This window comes from Rhamphochromis longiceps, linkage group LG1 (assembly GCF_057381845.1).
Source record: "Rhamphochromis longiceps isolate RC_006_pf linkage group LG1, R_longiceps_female_GT1.1, whole genome shotgun sequence".
Taxonomy (NCBI): Eukaryota; Metazoa; Chordata; class Actinopteri; order Cichliformes; family Cichlidae; genus Rhamphochromis; species Rhamphochromis longiceps.
Genome location: NC_140557.1, coordinates 8,174,739 through 8,193,877, shown reverse-complemented (window position 1 = coordinate 8,193,877; position 19,139 = coordinate 8,174,739). Strand labels below are relative to the sequence as shown.

Sequence of the window (19,139 nt, the reverse complement as noted above, 5' to 3'; positions counted from 1 at the left end):
TTCGAAGCTCACTCTTAGAAACATCAAATTCACTCTTGACATACATAAACACACAAAAAAAGAGTAAAAAACTAACATCGTTGTCTTTTTGACCGCACCCACCCAGGTAGTACAGGACCCAGCCGTGCCTCGTTCCATCTCGCTCCTTCCCCAAAAAAACTGGAGTCTAGTTTGACACAAGTCCCAAAATGGATATGGCAGGAAAAGCAAATACGGATACGGTGTGTTTACTTTTCTCATTCATACTAACTGTGACGCGGAAATTAATCTCAGTAGCTACATCACGCAAAAGAGTGTCTCCAGGAAGAGCTGGACTATACAAAGGAGAAAGGTGGACTCTTCAAACATTTCCTCTTTTGTTTAATTTTTTAAAAGATGGTCACATTTTCTGCTCTTCCCTGTTTACGTGCTTAGAAAAAGGTACGACTTGTGACTTTGCGCCCTCTCGAAACGTCATGAGACCATAAAATGTAGGCGTGATATATAAAAAAAATAAAATTACGTGGCTTTCTCATATATGGGCGGTGCAGCTGTGTAGTACCTCTAGACCTGAAAACATTTCTCTTTCAATGCTATTTTCTATCGAGATCAAGAACAAGTAATTGGGAAAATAATTTTCTGAACTATTGGATCCATCTTATAATATCGTGCCTGAAGATCTGGAAGATGAGGTTCTCATTAGTGGCATGTCTATTTTTTTTACACATCTGTTGTCTGGCTGTGGGAAGGGATCGTTCTCCGAGGATGATATTCACAGAGAAAGGTAGGAAATGTTTTTTTTTTCTCTTTTTAGCTAAGATAAAAAATTGAGTAAACATGAGTCATAAAGCCCAAAATCGGGAAAATCTTCTCAATCATGTTAAGTGACTTCCTGGCATACTTTACGTCTATTAAAGTCTATAGTCTATGACTATAATCAATATGAATCATTGTGATTCAGGACAAAAACACGACATATTCCTTTCAAAAGTACAGTAGGTATTATTCAATCCCGTTAAAGTGTGTGTCCACCATACATATGGCTCAGAAGATCATCATTGCCTAATAATCTCTGACGCTATATAGAAAAAAATGCACATAAATGTATATTTTTACATTATTGGGGGGCTACATAAGCAATCACTTGATGACAGTGCCCCCAGCAATGTCTCCGTATTATGAGAATAGTTTGCACTTTTGGGATGTTTCAGGTAAAGTGTGTTTTAAGTCTCCAACACTGATACTTGTCATGAAATATCTTCATGTTCGTCTCTCCAGCTGTTGCAAAAAAAGTCTTATTTAATAATGATAAGGCACACTGTTAACATAACATTAGAATACAATGTCAGAATATAATACTAAAACTGCATTATTATTACTACCTATGCTAAAGTTATCTTTAGGGACGATATGATGAAATTTAGGGGGTGGTTGTGCACCCCTAAAAAAGGGTCTACACGTGGCTTTGGATGGACAGACGTTAAGTTTCCTGGTTTTTTCAGAAAGACTCCTACGCTGTTCAGTTTTAGGCCCCCTGTTCTTTAGTTTTTTCTTCTATACTTGCAAATAACACCTGGAATGCTATGTTAACATGTAAAGAGAATCTTTACACAGATGTTTTAGGCTCTTCTGAGTCAAACTTGAGGAACGTCTGGCTGTTTTTGAACAGCTGCAGACATCATTGTATACCACGAAGTTGCTCAATCGTGGTAAGAAAGCCAAAGCCATGTTGATACATTTCCTTCTTATCTATGTAAGTTGCTATCACTTGCTGCTTATGCTGGGTGCCCAAATTCTACAACTTGGTCGGACATCAAAGTCTTATTTGCTTCCTGTTTATGGGACAAGTGTGTTTGAGCCCAAAGCACTTATAAAGAATTCTGTAGCTGCAGAGTGCAAATTGTGTTACTAAGCTGGACTTTGATAATGTTCTTTGTTTGTTCTAATTTCCTATATTTATGTGTTGTTGCTTTAATTTATATTTTCATAACATTGTTTGCTGGTCAAGTGTCCCATGAAATAAAGAGTTGCATCCATTTAAAGAAATGTTTAAAAGGTTCTATGTACAAAGGAAGGCATGTAAAAGAATAAAGACGTTAGGGTTTCAATTAGTGGAAGTTTAATTATTGACTTTTTCACCACGTTTTGACACTTACACTGAATTCCATTTAGCTTCTCCAGTTTCAGGGGTTTGATAGAGTTCATACTGGGTTTAGCTAATTAATATATTATATAATATTAACATTTATATCATTTTATTTCGTATGAGACCATTGCTCTTTTGATTACATTTTTCAGAAAGCCCCGTCATTGCTGCAGGTAGAAGAAGTAATTTAGCTTATAAAGCACACTGACTTTCTCAGTAAAAGTGTGCAAACCAAAAAATTGCTTCAGTCAGTTGATTAACATCAGGTCAATGCCCTGTACTTTCAGTAAGCACTAACATCTGCTGATGTGTACTTTTCTTCTCAGATTACAAAAGTAATAGTTTGAAACAAAAAGAAAACCTTCACCTTTAAACACAGAATAAACGTAATATTTATAACTAAAAGCTTATATTAGCAAGTTTATTACAGTAAAAACCTAAAACTCTCACATTCTGATTTCTGTAATGTGGGTGAGGGCGTAACAAAGTAACAAAAATGGATCCCCAAAGGGTTTAGGATTCATTCTCAGGATGACGGGAAAAAAATAATTAAAAACAAAAAATATATGACTTTAGTGGCAGCACTATACTACATAAATGGGTTAACTGTTGAGCCTCATTGTGGTACATGCTATAGATATTGGGAGATGTTCCAGGCAGGACCAGACGGACTGAGAACAGGTTATTCATGTATAAACATGTGTACAGTAACATTTTGTCCTTGTGCTGTGCTTGGCAATTTTACATCATTGGCTGTGTTTATCCTTTAATATATGTTTGTTTGTTTTTTATTCTTAATTCTAGAAGCTGCAATGAATAGGTTAGATCTTCCTCATGATCCACCGGTGCGGATTTTTCTAAAAGAGCAACCGGACACTGTCTTAGCTGTTGGAAAAACATACCTGAATACCTACATTAAAAACCAGAAAAAGGTAGAACATAGCTGTATAATCACACTAAATTAATGTATTGAATGCTCTGAAATAAATGGATCTTCATATTAATATCATGGGAAAGTAATAGTCCTGCATTATGTATTTCCACAGAATCAAAGACGTATGCGGTTGGAGAATTGCAACAGTGATGTAAGTAAGCAGTGAACAGATAAACAGAGCAAAATTAAGTAGTTTGTTAAATTGTATTGTTTGAACACTCAAAAAATCTAACAACAATCTTGTTATTTAGAATTGCAGCTATAACATCACTTTGGCCCACCTTATGGAAGATGCTAACCAGTTGTTTGTGTGTGGAACCACTGACGATGAAACAGTTTGCTGTAACTCGGTAGGACAGAGTACTGTGACAGAGGACTGATATAATACTGGGAACTGGTAGTTGTGTTGTTTCTGCTCAGGGTTGATACTAAGCGAAGCTACTTCTGGTTTAATTGAAACAGCCCTCTTCTGCAAACAAAGCAAATACATCACAGCACTTCCTGTTTAGCCATATTTGTTTTTGCTTTATAATTTTTTTTGAACTATCTGTTAGATACAGGGTGTTGGCTATACATGTTTATCATCTGTGATGTACATTAGTTGGGATAAATTAAGATAAACTGCTCTTTCTTTTTAATAGAATTTGGCAGAGCAGTCACCGATATGCAAGGAGAGTTTAATAAAACATATAAGCTCATTTAACATAAATGAGGGTGACCTGTCGGCCCTTGCAGGTGAGTTTTTTACACACAAGATGCTTTTGAATAAATCTGCTGATGAATCCCTCCTTCCTCATTCACCTTTTTCTATGAGTCTGTAATTTTAATCCTTCTTGTGTGTTTACAGAAAGTCTGTACTTTTGTCAAAACTACTAACATCTTTTATTTAAATCAGTCCCTTTTAAAGGTTGCTTCTTCTCCCTATTACTATAATATTGAACTAGTTTCTCCCTGTTTGTACATCCCTATAAAACCTCAATTTGCCACTGTTTGTTCCAGAATCTGAACAAAGTACAGATCTCTACATAACACGCTCTGGATCTGATGGATCTGTTGAATCTGTTGGCATTCACAAATTTGGTAAAGCAGGAGTGGGGCCAAAGAACCACCATAAAGGTATTTTCATAAAGTTAGAGCCACAGAGACCTTATTTAGTGAAATCACATCACTATGAATGTTTGGAGACAAATAAATATTTCTCTTTCAATGTTTAGAGCAGCATTATGTAGGATTGGTGCTCAGCAAACGTGAAGAGGATCCCTCCCAGAACAGAGTTTATGGCTTTTATAAGGAGAAAACCGAAGACACTGGACTGTTCAGTGAAATGTGGCTCCCCTTTGTGACCCAGGTTTGCATGGTAAGACCAAAATAGTTTGAAAATTTGTATTAAGTGCCACCAACAATAAAAAATAAATAAATAAACATAAATACATAATGATTGACTGTCCATTGCTTCTAGACAGATGTTGGTGGTCCTAAGAACAACTTGCAGTTTACCTGGACATCCCAGATGAATGCCAGGCTCTTCTGTGGAGATCAGGAGAGAAAACAGCATTTCTCTGAGCTGGTGGATGTTTCCACTGTGGATGCAGATCGATGGCAGGATACAAAGATCTATGCACTCTTTAGAAATGAATGGTAGGACTATTATCATTGATTTTGATGCTTCTACTCTATCATAGTTAATATATGTCATTATTATGGTAATATTATTCACATTTCTACATTTGATTTAACATGAAATAATAGTTATAATACAGTTATTGTCTGTTTTTATGACTCAGTGTTTGTGTAACTGAGTCATGTGCTGTTTTATTTTTCAAAATATGATCATGACTGGTTTAACATCACATGGATGTTAAACCAGTAACCAAAGGTTTAAACCAGAATGATTTGGCTGCTTGATTTGGAATTTTTACACAGAAGTAAAACACAGGAACTTGGGAAAATTGTAATAGAAAAAAATGCCACCCTCATAGTGCTTTTATGATTTAACTTAGATTTATTTGGTCAGGTGACACTTTATGTCCTCTGTAGTTTTAAGCCATGTTCTGTTTATTTTTCCCCTTTTTTCAGTCTGTATGGTCAGCTGTTTTTGTTTTTCCAGCCATTTTGCTTTAAATGTGTCAGACAAACCTGCTGACTATGAGTCTCCCTGCAGGGGGATGAGTGCTGTCTGTGTCTACACGATTGAAGACATCAACAAAATCTTCGAAAACTCTCCTTTCAATGGCTACAAAAAAGACCAAATGGACAGACCAAGGATGGTATGAGACATTTAAACTGGTCTGAAGAGAAAAGTGTAACAAACAGTGCCACTACACAAAGATTCATGTATTTTATGGCTGATATCTTTCAAACCAACTGCGTAATTATACTTAAAAGCACAAAGTGGCCTGATCTTTTTAGCTATATCTTTTGGTAAACACAGGCCTCATTAAATTGCCAAATAAATCGAGTGTATTAAACTTGTTTGAAACAAGTAACTTGGAAATTAGAGACATGATTTTCTCCTAATTCACTGATCCTATAACAGCTTTTGAATTTTAAATGGTTACTCCGACAGCATTATCAGAGTAAAGTTTTCATATGCAGCAAGAGAAAACAAAAGGCTTCACATCTTCAAGGGGTAAATGGGGCCACACGTGGTATGAAGCTCTATTAAATAGAGCACTTTTTTCTTCTTCAGTGCGCTCCTGATAGCTCCAAGCTTTCAGTGGACACCCTGAAGAAGATTGAAAAGATTTCAGAGATGGAGCAGTTGGTTCATCCTGTCGGCAACCCTGGCCTTCTTTTCTTTAATCATCACAACTATACCCACATCCAAGTTGACAGTAAACCAAACAGCAGAAGTAGTAATCAGAACGTCATCTTCCTGTCTTTAAGTGAGTAAAAAAAAATCTAAATGATAAAATACTAAATGTTAAGAAGAATGTTCTGTGTGTTTGTCTACAGTGGAAGGTGAGTAGAAACAGGACATAATATTAAAGTAGTCATTACTAGTATATGTCTAGTAAAATAAGGCACACATCGGAACAGACTGAGTGGGACTGGGTTGTAATGAAGAGGAATTATTTACTAAAGGGCAAACGTAGGTGGGTGGTGTAACCTGCAAAACCAGAAACCGAAAGTTTCCTGTATGATCACACCTGCTGGGGTCTTCACACAAAGGTGACAAGTAGAAGAACAGGTGTGGCACAATCTGAATGTAACATAAAACTCCCAGATATAAACTTCCTCTTTTTCCTTTTTTATGTTGACATAACAGGCTTTTTGTCACGGTACTGGGTCGTGTGACCCAGTGTTTGAGTTTTATGTATTTTTTGTATTCATTTTCAATCTAGTTAAATTCTAGGTTGCTGTTCAGACCTTATTTCTTAGTTATTTCTGTCATCTCCGCCTGTACTCAGTCTCCCTGGTTCCTGCATCTACGTTTCATGTCTATGCGGTTAAGTTCATGTCATGTTTAATCTCCATGTCTATGTCTCCGTGTTTCCTGTTTTATTCTGTAAGAGTCTGGTGTTCTTTGTTCATTGTAGTTAGTATTACTCTCCTCTGTATTGTCATTATGTTTCATTTGAGTCAGCTGTGTTCTCATGTGTCTCCACTTCCACCACACACACTCTCCACACGGTCTGCCCCCGCTGGCCCTGACACTTTTTTGGTTTTCCTTTTACTCCAGTTCCCCTTAAAATAACATGTTGAGTCAATGCACGCTGTTTGTACTTTGATCTCTGTGACTACTAAGTCAGCCTTTTCTAAATATGATCAGAAGAGTATTAAAGTATGTGATGAGTTAGATGTGACTGTTGAATGACTACCCCACAGGCTACTATACAGAGTGGATTGCGCCTTGTGATGTGTGTGGTGCTGAGATCACAGTTAGTCACTGGTTAACAAATTTATTTGATGAGTTTATACAGGTTCTGAAGACAAAATGTAGTATCATATAAGGTAACAGATCCAGAGAGTGAGTGGGATGGCAGAGGTGGGTTAGAGTGGTTAGACAGTTTTTAACTGTTAGTCATTTCCTCCCTCACCCCTCACCCCCATTGTGTCTTTCCACAGATAATGGAGGGATTCATAAGGTGCTGCAGAATGAAAGTCACACCTTTGTAATTGCTGAGTATCAACCATTCAAACAAAAAGCACACGTTCTCAGCATCATCCTTCAGTCTACCTTTGTGAGTAACAATGATCACTGTGTAACCAATGTCCCAATCAAACCACAAAGATTACTCATATGGAATAAATGGTTTTTGTGGACGAAAGGGGAAAAATTAACAATTTTATCTCCTAAAGAATCTACTGTAGCATCTAATCAATAACTTTGAAATCATTTCAATCTTATTTTCCAATGAATTTTACGAAAAAGCCCAGTACATTAAGAAAACCTGTCCATCATTACAGAAAAAGCTGTATGTGAACAATGGAAGTCAACTGGTCCAACTTGATGTAGCAGACTGTTCCCAGTATGGAGATACCTGCCAGGACTGTATGTTATCCAGAGATCCTTACTGTGGCTGGGATGGCACCCAGTGCATACGTGAGACAAAGTAAGACCTCAGAGCTTTATGGAACTCGTATCTATAAAATATGAAGAATAATTCTTCACAGCCAACAATTGCATTAAATGTTTCCAACAGTAAATTAAAATAAGTGTTTACCTTATTTGAGGTAAGTCATACAAGCGAACAACAAGTCAGCTTCACAGTTGTGTTGAATGCTTTTCCTTCCCTAAACAGAAATATGAAATATGTTCATTTTTTATATTCATGTTTAGTCACCTTAATTTTCTTTGCCTATGCTGGTATGTTTCTTTGCCCATTACTACTGCTGCTGATGGTCAACAGTCAAAAGGCAATGAAAGCAGAATCAGGACTGTTTATTAATACCAACATTACTAATACCAAATATGACCAGAGATGGGCAGTAACGCGTTACGTTACTGTAATCTGATTACTTTTTTCAAGTAACGAGTAAAGTAAGGGATTAATATTGCAAAATCGGTAATTAGATTAGCGTTACTTTCCCGTAGGAACGCTGCATTACTGCGTTACTAAAGCCGTGATTTTTTTTTGCGAGAATGTCTCATGACAGTGACATAAGCGAGTGCACCGTTGGTGACAACAGCTGTGTGCAGATCAACAGTGGATCATATATCGATTGTGGGAGAGAGTATGAGCGTGCAGCGTTTAAAGCGTGGAAGTACTGACCTTACTTTGAGTTTGATTCCATAAAAAGTGACAAAAACATTAGCGTCCGTTGTGCGTGGGAAGAAAACTTTTTACAGCGAAAAAAACCCCTAAACTTCCAAGCAAGCACCGAGTGCGCTACAACGTAATGGGAAATTCACAGAGAAACTCGCGGATTCTTCAACTGACCGCGGCACACCTGCACCGGGGTAAACCTCCACCTACCGCAGTCCTGCTTTACAGGTGAAAATAGAGCAACAGGACCGCTGAGTCTTTGACTTTATTTATTTTCTGCTGTGTTTTACTTGCAACTATTTGAAAGAGTGAGTGTAAACACAAAAAATATTTTATTTTATGTGCTGGAATGTGCAGAAAATAGGTTTAAATGTTAAACTAATTTATTCAAGTCAGAGAATGTTGCATATAATTAAATTTTTGCTTGATGCATAAAGTTAAAAGATTAAAACTGATAAAACAAGTTTAAAAAAAAGAGACTTTTCCATTTGATTACATTTTGTATGATGGATTATTACTCATTAGTGTACCTTTTGAATCATACACAGGTTTGATTCAGATACTACAAAGTCGTGCTCGCACGCCCCGAAGAGTATAAATGATTATGCAACATCATTAGTGTACTTTTTGCCTTGTGCCACCTGACAAAGCTCGACAGATGAGTCATTGCAAACTTAATCCAGGATGAAGCAACACTCGGGAATTACAATGTCCCGTAAATCATGTTGTCACAATATTTCAGCACATATTGACACTTGGAGCCGTTTGCGAATTTGTCCTACTGTAGCTCTACTGCTTTATGAAAGACTAGTGTTCTGTGTACCGATCAGGTATCAGCCAACAGGTGACTTTTGTTCAACTGAGAAAATATTAACATAAATAACCAAGAAAATCATGAGTATATTTTGTATATTACTCATAGATTAAAGAGCACATATACCAAAACAAGATAATGTGCATTAAATTGAGCAAATTTCATTTACATAGTGCCAGTTCACAAAAGAGAGTGATCTCAATGCATTTTATATTGTATGGTCTTAGACACTACTAGAGTTAGAGATAGCATAGAGAAACATAGAAGAACAACAAAGAATGTCTAAGGAGCTTGGAAAGAAAAGTGTCTGGAATTTCTTGAAGACGTTTCACCTCTCATCCGAGAAGCTTCTTCAGTTCTAGGGTCAAATGGTGGAGAGTCACAGATTTAAGCCCTGTGGGAGTATCCCCCAAAGAGGGACAAAAGGACCCCCTATAGATCCTCTACCTAATCACATGAGCCAATGTGCGAAAACGGGTGTAGGTCACAATCAGCCAAGGTTTCGGGTGAGCTCATTGTGAAACCTAGCCCCACCCTATCTTGTGATTTCCTGAGGTCAGATGGCCCAGGATGTGAGTGGGCGTTAAGGCGTCTGGGAAGGGATCTCAAAACTGGATTATAGATGCAGACAGTTGGTGTCGTAAGCCACCACCTCTGTTCAAAGATGGTCACTCACAGTGGACATAAATGGCCTCTTTTTTTTTTTTATCATTAGGGGGTTCTTTTGTCCCTCTTGGGGAGATACTCCTACAGGGTTTAAATCTGGGACTCTCCACCATTTGACCCTAGAACTGAAGAAGCTTCTCGGATGAGAGGTGAAACATCTTCAAGCAACGTAAAGAAGTCCAGATGCTTTTCTTTCCAAGCTCCTTAGACTACAATGACCTGGATGACTGAGAACCTTCACAGACAACAACAAAGAATATAACAGCCAACTCCAGGCAGTTTAATTGGACCAGTAACCACAAATCAGTTAAATGCAGCCATGTGTCAAGACTTTTTGTTTTAGTAGAGTACAGGATATTGTGTCACATGTATGCAATAAGGATTTTGGCAACTAAACAGTACCTGAGCTCTAAGAATATGTCAGTTTCCATGTCTACAGTGTGCATGTGTCTACCTTAGTATGAGTAACGCATATTTCATTGGTGGGTGATTGCAAGATTCCCTCCAGATGCCTGCAGGCCCTCCAGTCTGTTGTGACTTTCCAGACTTGTCTGTGCATACACTGGCAGACTCAGACTGAAAAAAACAAGAATATTTCCCTGCACACCTTGCAAGGACTGAATACCTGGATTCAGATGGATATCTATATTAGTTCGTGACATTTTCTTGAACATCAAGACAGCGTGCACTAATTTCCCCTTTTTTTCTCCAACTTGATTAAGATGCATTTGTGAAGATATGATGCAAAATGTCACATTTTTCCCTGTTTTGCAATGTTAGTCCTTCCAAAAATTCCTGGATCCAAGCCTCATTCTAGTCATGCATTTTTCATGCAAATCAGTCCACAGATGAACTATGTCTGTGAAGGTTCTCAGTCATCCAGGTCATCGTAGTCAAAGGAGCTTGCAAAGAAAAGCGTCTGGACTTCTTTAAGTTACTTGAAGACGTTTCACCTCTCATCCGAGAAGCTTCTTCAGTTCTAAGGTCAAATGGTGGAGAGTCCCAGATATAAACCTAGTGGGAGTATCCCTCCACAGAGGGACAAAAGGACGCCCACTCACATCCTGGGCCATCTGATCTCAGGAATTCGCATGATAAGGTGGGGCCAGGTTTCACAATGAACTCACCCGAAACTCTGGCTGATTGGGACCCACACCCAGTTTCACACCTTGGCTCAGGCGATTAGAGGATCATCAGGGGGTCCTTTTGTCCCTCTGTGGGGGGATACTCCCACTAGGTTTATATCTGGGACTCTCCACCATTTGACCTTAGAACTGAAGAAGCTTCTCGGATGAGAGGTGAAACGTCTTCAAGTAACTTAAAGAAGTCCAGACGCTTTTCTTTGCAAGCTCCTTTGACACAGATGAACTAATAACATTGTCACATTGATCGGGATAACAAATCCTTTTCTCTGTGGTCCACAGCCCTGCTCATCCATGAGCGTAATCCTGATCATTTGCATGGCTCAATGAAAGTAATGCTATTGTTAATCTTATTATTAAGCACAGCAATTCAGAAATGGCACTAGGTTTGTACACTTAGAAATGCGTTGCTGTAAAAAAATGTGTGATTTTGTTTTTCACATTCAGCAGCTGTTATCTTTCAGGAAATGCGGGTTTAAAAAAGCATACTACGCAAACTATCAAGGAAATTACGTTTTTCAACATAAGTCTGATAATGACACGAGAATTTTTTTCATTCTAAAGAGATGTGTTCACTTAAACTTTCCCAACATTTTTCTTCTCACATGGCAATTTGTTAATTTCTGTAAATACCTTTATAGGAACTATATTGAATTATATCAATGCACTGGCATTTTCATTCTCACTTTGTGATTCTAGTTTTGTTCCACAGAAATTTGACTTGAAGATGAAATTTACCTCTTAAAAGGGAAGGCACCTTTAACTGTAAATGGGAACATTTACACAACATTATAGTGAAAAGAGAACAGGGTCTAGTGAGGTAAAATTAGTGCTACTCAAACCTCAACCAACAAACTTACAAACACAACCACACTGCATGCAAAAGTACAGCTGGGTTTTTGCAGCTCCACACATGCAGATGATTTTTTCGTTTTATGTGGGAGATTACTAACCACTAAGGATCTTTTTCTCTGATAAAATGTTGTCAAGGTTCACTTCATATTAATCCTCCACTTATGAAAAGATCAGGCTAAGTTGCCCACAGATGGGGAGAAATCCCTTTTTCTTGACAGTTAAGAGGGATAACAAATTTCAGAATATTAGTAATAGTAAAACTCCTAAAAACTCCAAACCATGTAGATGTGGAAGCTCTCTTGGAGCACATTTATGAGTGGGGACAGTACTATATGTTGTAATGTTACAGTTATTGAATCATTCCACTTTTTTTCTTTTGATCTGTTTAGATTTCCTTTTGCTTCAAAATCCCAGTACAGTCAAAGAGTGTTGTGTGAATGAAAAATACTGAAGTTGGTATTGACTATCTTACACACTACCAAAAATTATTTTCTAATCAAAGATGTTTTAGTTAGAAAACAATATACACAGATCAAAACTTTCCACTGGTTCCAGTAACATGTTAATTTTTTTAAATCGATTGTTAAGCATAATCATTCCATACGGCCTAATTTACTCATACATTATCTTTTTCAGGGGGAGCTGGCATGATGCAGCCACTGGGGACCTTTCCGTCTGTAATGAGCACAATGGTATTTAAATTCATTTCAGTTTTACTTTACTGCATAATGCCTATTCACAACAAAACTAATCTTGGGACACTTTAAGGTGAAGACCCTGCATAGCAGAGGAAAAACCCAAAGATCAAACGATAGTCTATGAACAATCATAGAAGGAATTGTTTAAATATTTTGGGGGTATTTGAATTTTATTTTCCTGTATTCCGAACACAAGAGCTATTAGATGCACCACAAAACAATACAGTGCTGTATACACTGGTAGTTGGTACTTTCTTAGCTGAAAATTACCCAAATGTATCCTCTCCCTTTCTTATCTTTTGTGATGCTAGTTCAGAAACCTAATACAAAAACTAAACACAGTTTGTGAGGCCTGTTAGTGTTATCATTAACTGTCCTTTAACTGTTTATATATTTATCTGATATTTAAGAAATACACTATTGGCTTTATTATATAATATAAATGTATTATTTTTTATTAGGTAGTCTAAAAATCTAAGATTGAGTAAAAGGGCCTTTTTAGCTGTAGCCCAGGAGCATGATCGTAATTTCCTACTATTTTCTGTCTTTGGTTCACTTGAATAGATTTGAATGGTTTGCCATTCAAAATAATCTTTATTTAACTTATACCAGATCATGAAGAAGCCCTTCAGTTCAGTTTCTCTTCCTCTATTATAAAACTGACTGATAAAGAAGTGCCTGGTGTCATAACAGTAATTATCAAACGTACATGTAAAAGAATATTTTAAATGTGGTTAATTATTAACTAACTCGACAAACTCTCACAAAGAGCTGAGTCAATGCAGTTGAGCAGTAAAGTCTGTTGACTGGCATTAGAGGAAAAATGGCTAAAATGTGGATTGTTTAAATGCAGAATGGACAGCATGAAAGAAAAATAAGGATTTTTTTTTATCTTATATTGGTGTGAATTGTGTAAAGCTACTTTAGCAGAGTCAAAACAAGAGCAAAATAAGTGAATGGAAAAATATCACAATACACTTATACATAATTCAATTATAGGTAGGAAACTGATCTCTTATAAAGTTATAAAAGTCTTTGCAAAATATACTGTGTAGATGTATGAGCATATGCAAGCGCATAAAGACCCCGCTCTCGCTTCCTCTGTGGTTTCCGTTAGTAACCCATGGCGCTGTTTCCTCATATACAAAGCAAAAACAAAAAAAATCAACAGCAGCAACACAAGTAACACAAGCTCTGTCTATACACTAATCAAACATTTCAAATACGGCAAAATGTATGTTAAAAGGATAAATTAATACACTCGCAGCACATTTTTGAGTGACATATTTCAGAAAACCTACACAAGTAATGTAACACACAAATTTTCCAGCAAATTGATGCAAACCGCAAATTCAAGACAGAACCAGAAACCAGTTACCACCAGCCAATAAGACTCATTTGAATAGCTTGGTAGGTGAGAGTGTGCACATTGTATTCCTCCATATGCAAGGGGGATTCAAACGCACAGCAGACAGCATAGCCTTTATTCATCATAGTTTAGCTTCCTGTGTCGCCAAATAGGTCACACGTTAAGGGGAACAAAAACTAGATTTGTTTCTTCTTATAGCTGTGCATCTGTATGCCACACGCTTCTGCAATGATACTCATCATTGGTGCCATCTGTGGTCAAATGTGCTTCAGTTTTAATCTTATCAACATCTTAAGATCATGTTTATCTGAGTTACTAAAAAAAGTTTTTATTCCACAACTTGTGCTTTCATCATTACAAACATTTACCCTTTAAAATTTAAATAATTTACATTAATAATATCTCATAGTAATCCTTTTATGTTTATTTGCATATGATATAGTTCTTCTATTTTATTCTGTTATTCTTTATAAATACTTCCAACCCTTATAGCTGATCAACTTCCTCTTTTAACTTGAAGGCTTTAAAAGGAGAAGTTCTCTTATGCTTTATATTCTATAATAAACAACTGAAACACTTACACACCATTAGGTATTTGTTGAGCTGACTGCAGTGGAAAACTCAAATGCATAAATAGACACAATGTCAGTTTTACACTATGTAAACAATGATTGTTAAAATATACAACCGCATTTTCTCTGTTGTTTGCTTTAAAGCTACATTGCCCTTGATCCTTATATGAACATTCACCTGAGGGAAGGAAACCAGTTTGATTTAGGTTAACTACACTACATTTGAAATCTGACTGGTTTAAAAATAAACAGACAAAACGAAAAGCAGAACTGAAGTTGTCCCTCTTCTGTTGTTTCCACAGCATCAAATTATACAGGTGACCCAGTCCCAGTCCCACGTTACTCAAAGTATTTCCTTCAATGCCCAGTGTCATCCCGTCATGCTCAGTACAGTTGGCAGCACGATGAAAACTCTACAGCCTGTAGCTCGGAGAAAGAGCAGTGCCTTTATCTGATTGACAACATGGACAGTGAGTGCAAGGGAACTTACAAATGTATATCACAGGAGATGGGTTACAGTAAAGTCCTGGTACAGTACGAACTACAGGTGGAGAATGACGCGAAGACCCAACAGTACCAACAACTGTGGCCGAATAAGGCAGAGGGCCGAAAGACAAGCCCAGTGATCTGGGTTTGTGTAATGATGGCTCTGATTAAGAGTTTGTCCTTTTAGTTCCTCAGTGATGTAAGTTAGAGGCTGAATCTGTGATTGTCTAAAATCCGAAATTTGTTACAATTACTGTTTTTTCAGTGACATTTATTGTTTCTTTCCTTCCATTAATTAACTGCACTTCCAACATCTGTGTAAACATCTGTAACAGCTGTGGCTCAGACAGGTAATGCAAGCCATTCGCGTTATTTTGTTTGGTTTTTCCAGTGCAATATCAACTCTCTGCAATATATGTCGTTTTTTTTAAACAAATAATGACCTTATGAATTGTATGAAAATGTAAACATTCTTTTAACTCTTTCTTTACAAATTGCTAAGAAGCCCTTATGTGTTTTGAAAAGACTGCCAGTGTTTTAGAGCATTTTTATTCATGCACATGTTGCATTATGAAACTTTCTATTTCTAATCTTTACTGTTATTGACGTGCTGTGAAAAAATATTTGGCCCCTTTCTGATTTTTTTAAGTTTTTTGTGAAAAAGTAACTGGTTCTGCCAACCTTTGCAGCAAGAACTGAAATCAAGTAATTGCAATAATTGGCAATCACATCACTGTAGAGACATTTTTGACCATTCTTTTTTGCATAATTGTTTTAAATCAGACACATTATTTTGTGGAGTGGCCTTGAGCCAATCACAGAGGAATTTGCTAGTGTGTTTCTGATCATTCTCCTGCTGCATAACCCAAGTGCACCTGAGCTTCCGGTTACTAATTTATGGCCTTACATTCTCCTCCAGGATCCTCTGGTAGAGATCAGAATTCATGGTTCTGTTATGGCTAGTCCCCAGACAATCACACTTCCCACCACTATGTTGTTTCTCAGCTGTGTCTTTAGATTGTGGCCTGATGGGTTGCTTTTTGAGATCTGTTAGCTGCTTCTCTTTGTCAGACAGGCTCTATTTAAGTGAACCTTTGTCTAAAGTTTGTTTGATGATCTGAAACATTTAAGTGTGACGAATGTGGAAGTGAATACTTTTTCACAGCACTGAATGTTACATTGGTTTCCTGTAATGTGAAATTTTATCTGAATGTATGTTTCGCACTTTAAAAAATCCTGTCATGTCTGCTACCTCAAGCGTTAGATTTCACAAGACTGAGACCCTGTGTCAGTTTTAACATTCACACATCTTTTGTTAATAGCAGCTATTGTTGAAGGCTGTTTCTGCATCAACACATTTTTTTGTCCCTCAGGTTTCAAATTGCAAATAAGTTGCTGCATTGCCAAATACTTGAGCTGACAGTACAAAGTACAAATGCCAAATTAATTTTATTAGATCTTTTGTTCTGTGATGCCTAGCAAAATACAGGAGAGAATACAGTGTGTTATTAAATTCATGCTGTGCTGCAAAATTACCAAAATACTCACTTTCTGATTTCTAATTTGGCCCAACACAGCAAGCTTTTCCACATTTAGTAATCGCAGGCCATAAATTATTTGTAGTTAATTATATTTCATTTGTTTGCTTTTATCTTTTTTGTATTTATTTTTTTTGATCAGTGGTTTTATTTTGCTTATTTTAAACTTGCACTTCGGTCGGCCTTGTTACCTTTAAATATGCCAACCTTAATGAAATTGACCACTGGGTGGATGGATGTGTGGGGCTGTTTGTAGATGGAGGTTGTGAATGCAATACAGGTTTGTGTCTGTGCATATGTGTGTGTGTTTTCATGCAAATCTTTCATAATCTATTCAGTATCAGTGAATTTCACTTTTGAACTTTGAGCTTTTGAACTGATCTGTACGTTTAAAAAAACATACATAAGCAAATCTTATATAGTGTACATAGTTTTTCCATATAAGGATAATTCTTTTTTATGCCACAGCTTCCTTCCTTTTTTTATACCGAGTTTAGTTCGTCAAAACCTGACTAAATCTTTAAAAAGAGAATAGCTGCCACCATGAATCATTTCCATGTTTCAGTCTCAGAGGAACTGTGATATTTACCTTCCTTAAAACATACCTGTATTGAAAAAGCACACACACACAGTTTATAAGTAATTAACTTTTATACCAGAAGTTGCATACGAAAGTTGAATGTACATATTGTAATGCTACACACCAGTTATTGAATGTTCCGCCTGAGTATTTTCAATGTCATCATTATGACACTGTGAAACTTAACGTGACATTCTGACTGGGAAAAAGTTACTCTAGAAAAAATGCCAGCCAATGAGAATACAATCATAGGGTAGTGAAGCCTGTTCTGCAGACACTGAATGGGGGTCCCGGTCACAGAAGGCTGGAACCTATCCCAGCTGTAAAACAGTGAGAGGCGGGGTGCACCCTGGACAGGTTGTCAGTCTGTTGCAGTAATGGCGATCATAATAAACAAAGTGACTGTAAAATATTATCATTATACCATATTATTCTACCTTGTACAACGTGGTGGTGTTCATTCTGTTCCATGTTTTAGATTTCACAAGCTCTATTTAGCAGCTGGACATTGATTGGAGACTGAAGTGCTAATTTTAAATTAGGACCAAAAAAGACCAGTTCCCTCTACTTCCTGATTTCTAGTCAGTGGGTGCTGTGTGAATGTGTTTATAGTGGTGTGTGTGTGTGTGTGTGTGTTTTCTGACTTGCAAAGTGGCAGCAATTTTGTACATATTCAAAATATGTATTTTTTTACAAGCAGTCCTGGTAGGTGTAGTCTTTTTCTTTCAACAGCCTTGCCACGTGCTAGGTTAATTCATTTTTGTGTTGCATTGTTGTTGTTGCTGTTGTTTTTTTAATATATATATATATATATATATATATATATATATATATATTGCTTGTTGTTTTAGCTGCACCCACGCTAATATTGTTCTGTGTGAAAAAGACAAATAAAACAGCTGTCCAGACAGCAAATTTTGTGGTCACACTGGTCCTTCTGTGGGTGCAAAGGTGCAGGGGGCCACATTTGTGTTGTGCTCTGTTTTCCCCTACCATGCTGTAACAGTGAGCATCATGATATATTTAATAGGGGTTAAAACTAGAGATGGAGACAAAGTCATTAGGACGGTAATCCGTAAAATCAACAGAGCTGTGGACATGTTTAAGATTACTATAGAACCACTTTTTTTTGCAACCATAGGAGTCACTCCTTTGTTCTGGGCATTACTAATAATTAAGGTTTTTTTTCTGCTTTTCAGCCCTGAAAAATATGTTCATATGTTTCTGTATAGTGGTGTGAAAAAGTGTTTCCCCCCTTCCTGATTTTTTTGTATGTTTGTCACACAAATATACAAAAGTTTACACAAGTTAACATGAAATGCAGTTTCTAAATGAAAGTGTTTATTATTAAGGGGAAGGACATGAAATTTCAAAGCTACATGGCTCTGTGTGAAAAAGTGGTTGCTTCCTAAATCTAATAACTGGTTGGGCCACCCTTAGCAGCAACAGCTGTAATCAAGTGTTTGTGATTACTGGCAATGAGTCTTTTACAGCACTGTGGAAGAATTTTAGGCCACTCATCTTTGCAGAATTGTTATAATCCAGCCACAATAGAGGGTTTTAAAGTGTGAACTGCCTATTTAAGGTCATGCCACAGCATCTCAATTGGCTTCAGGTCAGGACTTCGACTAGGCCATTTCAAGTAATGACATGGGGATCTGAAATGTGACAAATATGCAAAAAAAAAAAAAAAAAAAGGAACCATGAAAGTGGCAAACACTTTTCACATCTCCATATGTATGCACCATTGACTATTTATATCAGTCTATGACACATACTATAAAGTGTAAAAGTCGAGCACAGATCAAAGTGCTGCTTTTGAAGGGCTGAATAAATTGACTCAGGAAGAGTTTAAGAACTTCAAGACTGGAGACACAGTTTGGGGGCAGACTGGAGAGGGCAGACTGCCCCCAAACTGTGGATCTGATGGTGCAGCATCATCCCCAACATGCTGTGTACATCACCATAGAGATTTTAAGGGGCCATCAACAGGAACGATCTGCCTGAGCATCTGTCAGTTATTAACATGAGAGCTCTGATATAACCAGGTCCTCCTTCATTGCGGCTCCACCTACATAACGTCACCTTCTCAGTTCCCACAGCTCCACGTTCATCAACTCAAAATACAAATTCATGTTTGCTTGTTAATG

The 19,139-nt window shown here is 37.1% G+C and overlaps 1 protein-coding gene across 1 annotated transcript; it reads left to right on the top strand.

Moving 5' to 3' along the window:
* Positions 1 to 53: 53 nt before the first annotated feature.
* Positions 54 to 15,310, top strand: LOC146678226 (semaphorin-7A-like). The gene is made up of 14 exons (XM_085420647.1): positions 54 to 763; positions 2,930 to 3,057; positions 3,172 to 3,210; positions 3,311 to 3,409; positions 3,701 to 3,794; positions 4,059 to 4,175; positions 4,274 to 4,416; positions 4,519 to 4,697; positions 5,221 to 5,326; positions 5,749 to 5,944; positions 7,128 to 7,243; positions 7,470 to 7,615; positions 12,383 to 12,438; positions 14,688 to 15,310. The coding sequence occupies exons 1-14, from the start codon at positions 667 to 669 to the stop codon at positions 15,056 to 15,058; spliced, it is 1,887 nt and encodes a 628-aa protein (XP_085276773.1). The 5' UTR covers positions 54 to 666; the 3' UTR covers positions 15,059 to 15,310.
* Positions 15,311 to 19,139: the final 3,829 nt, after the last annotated feature.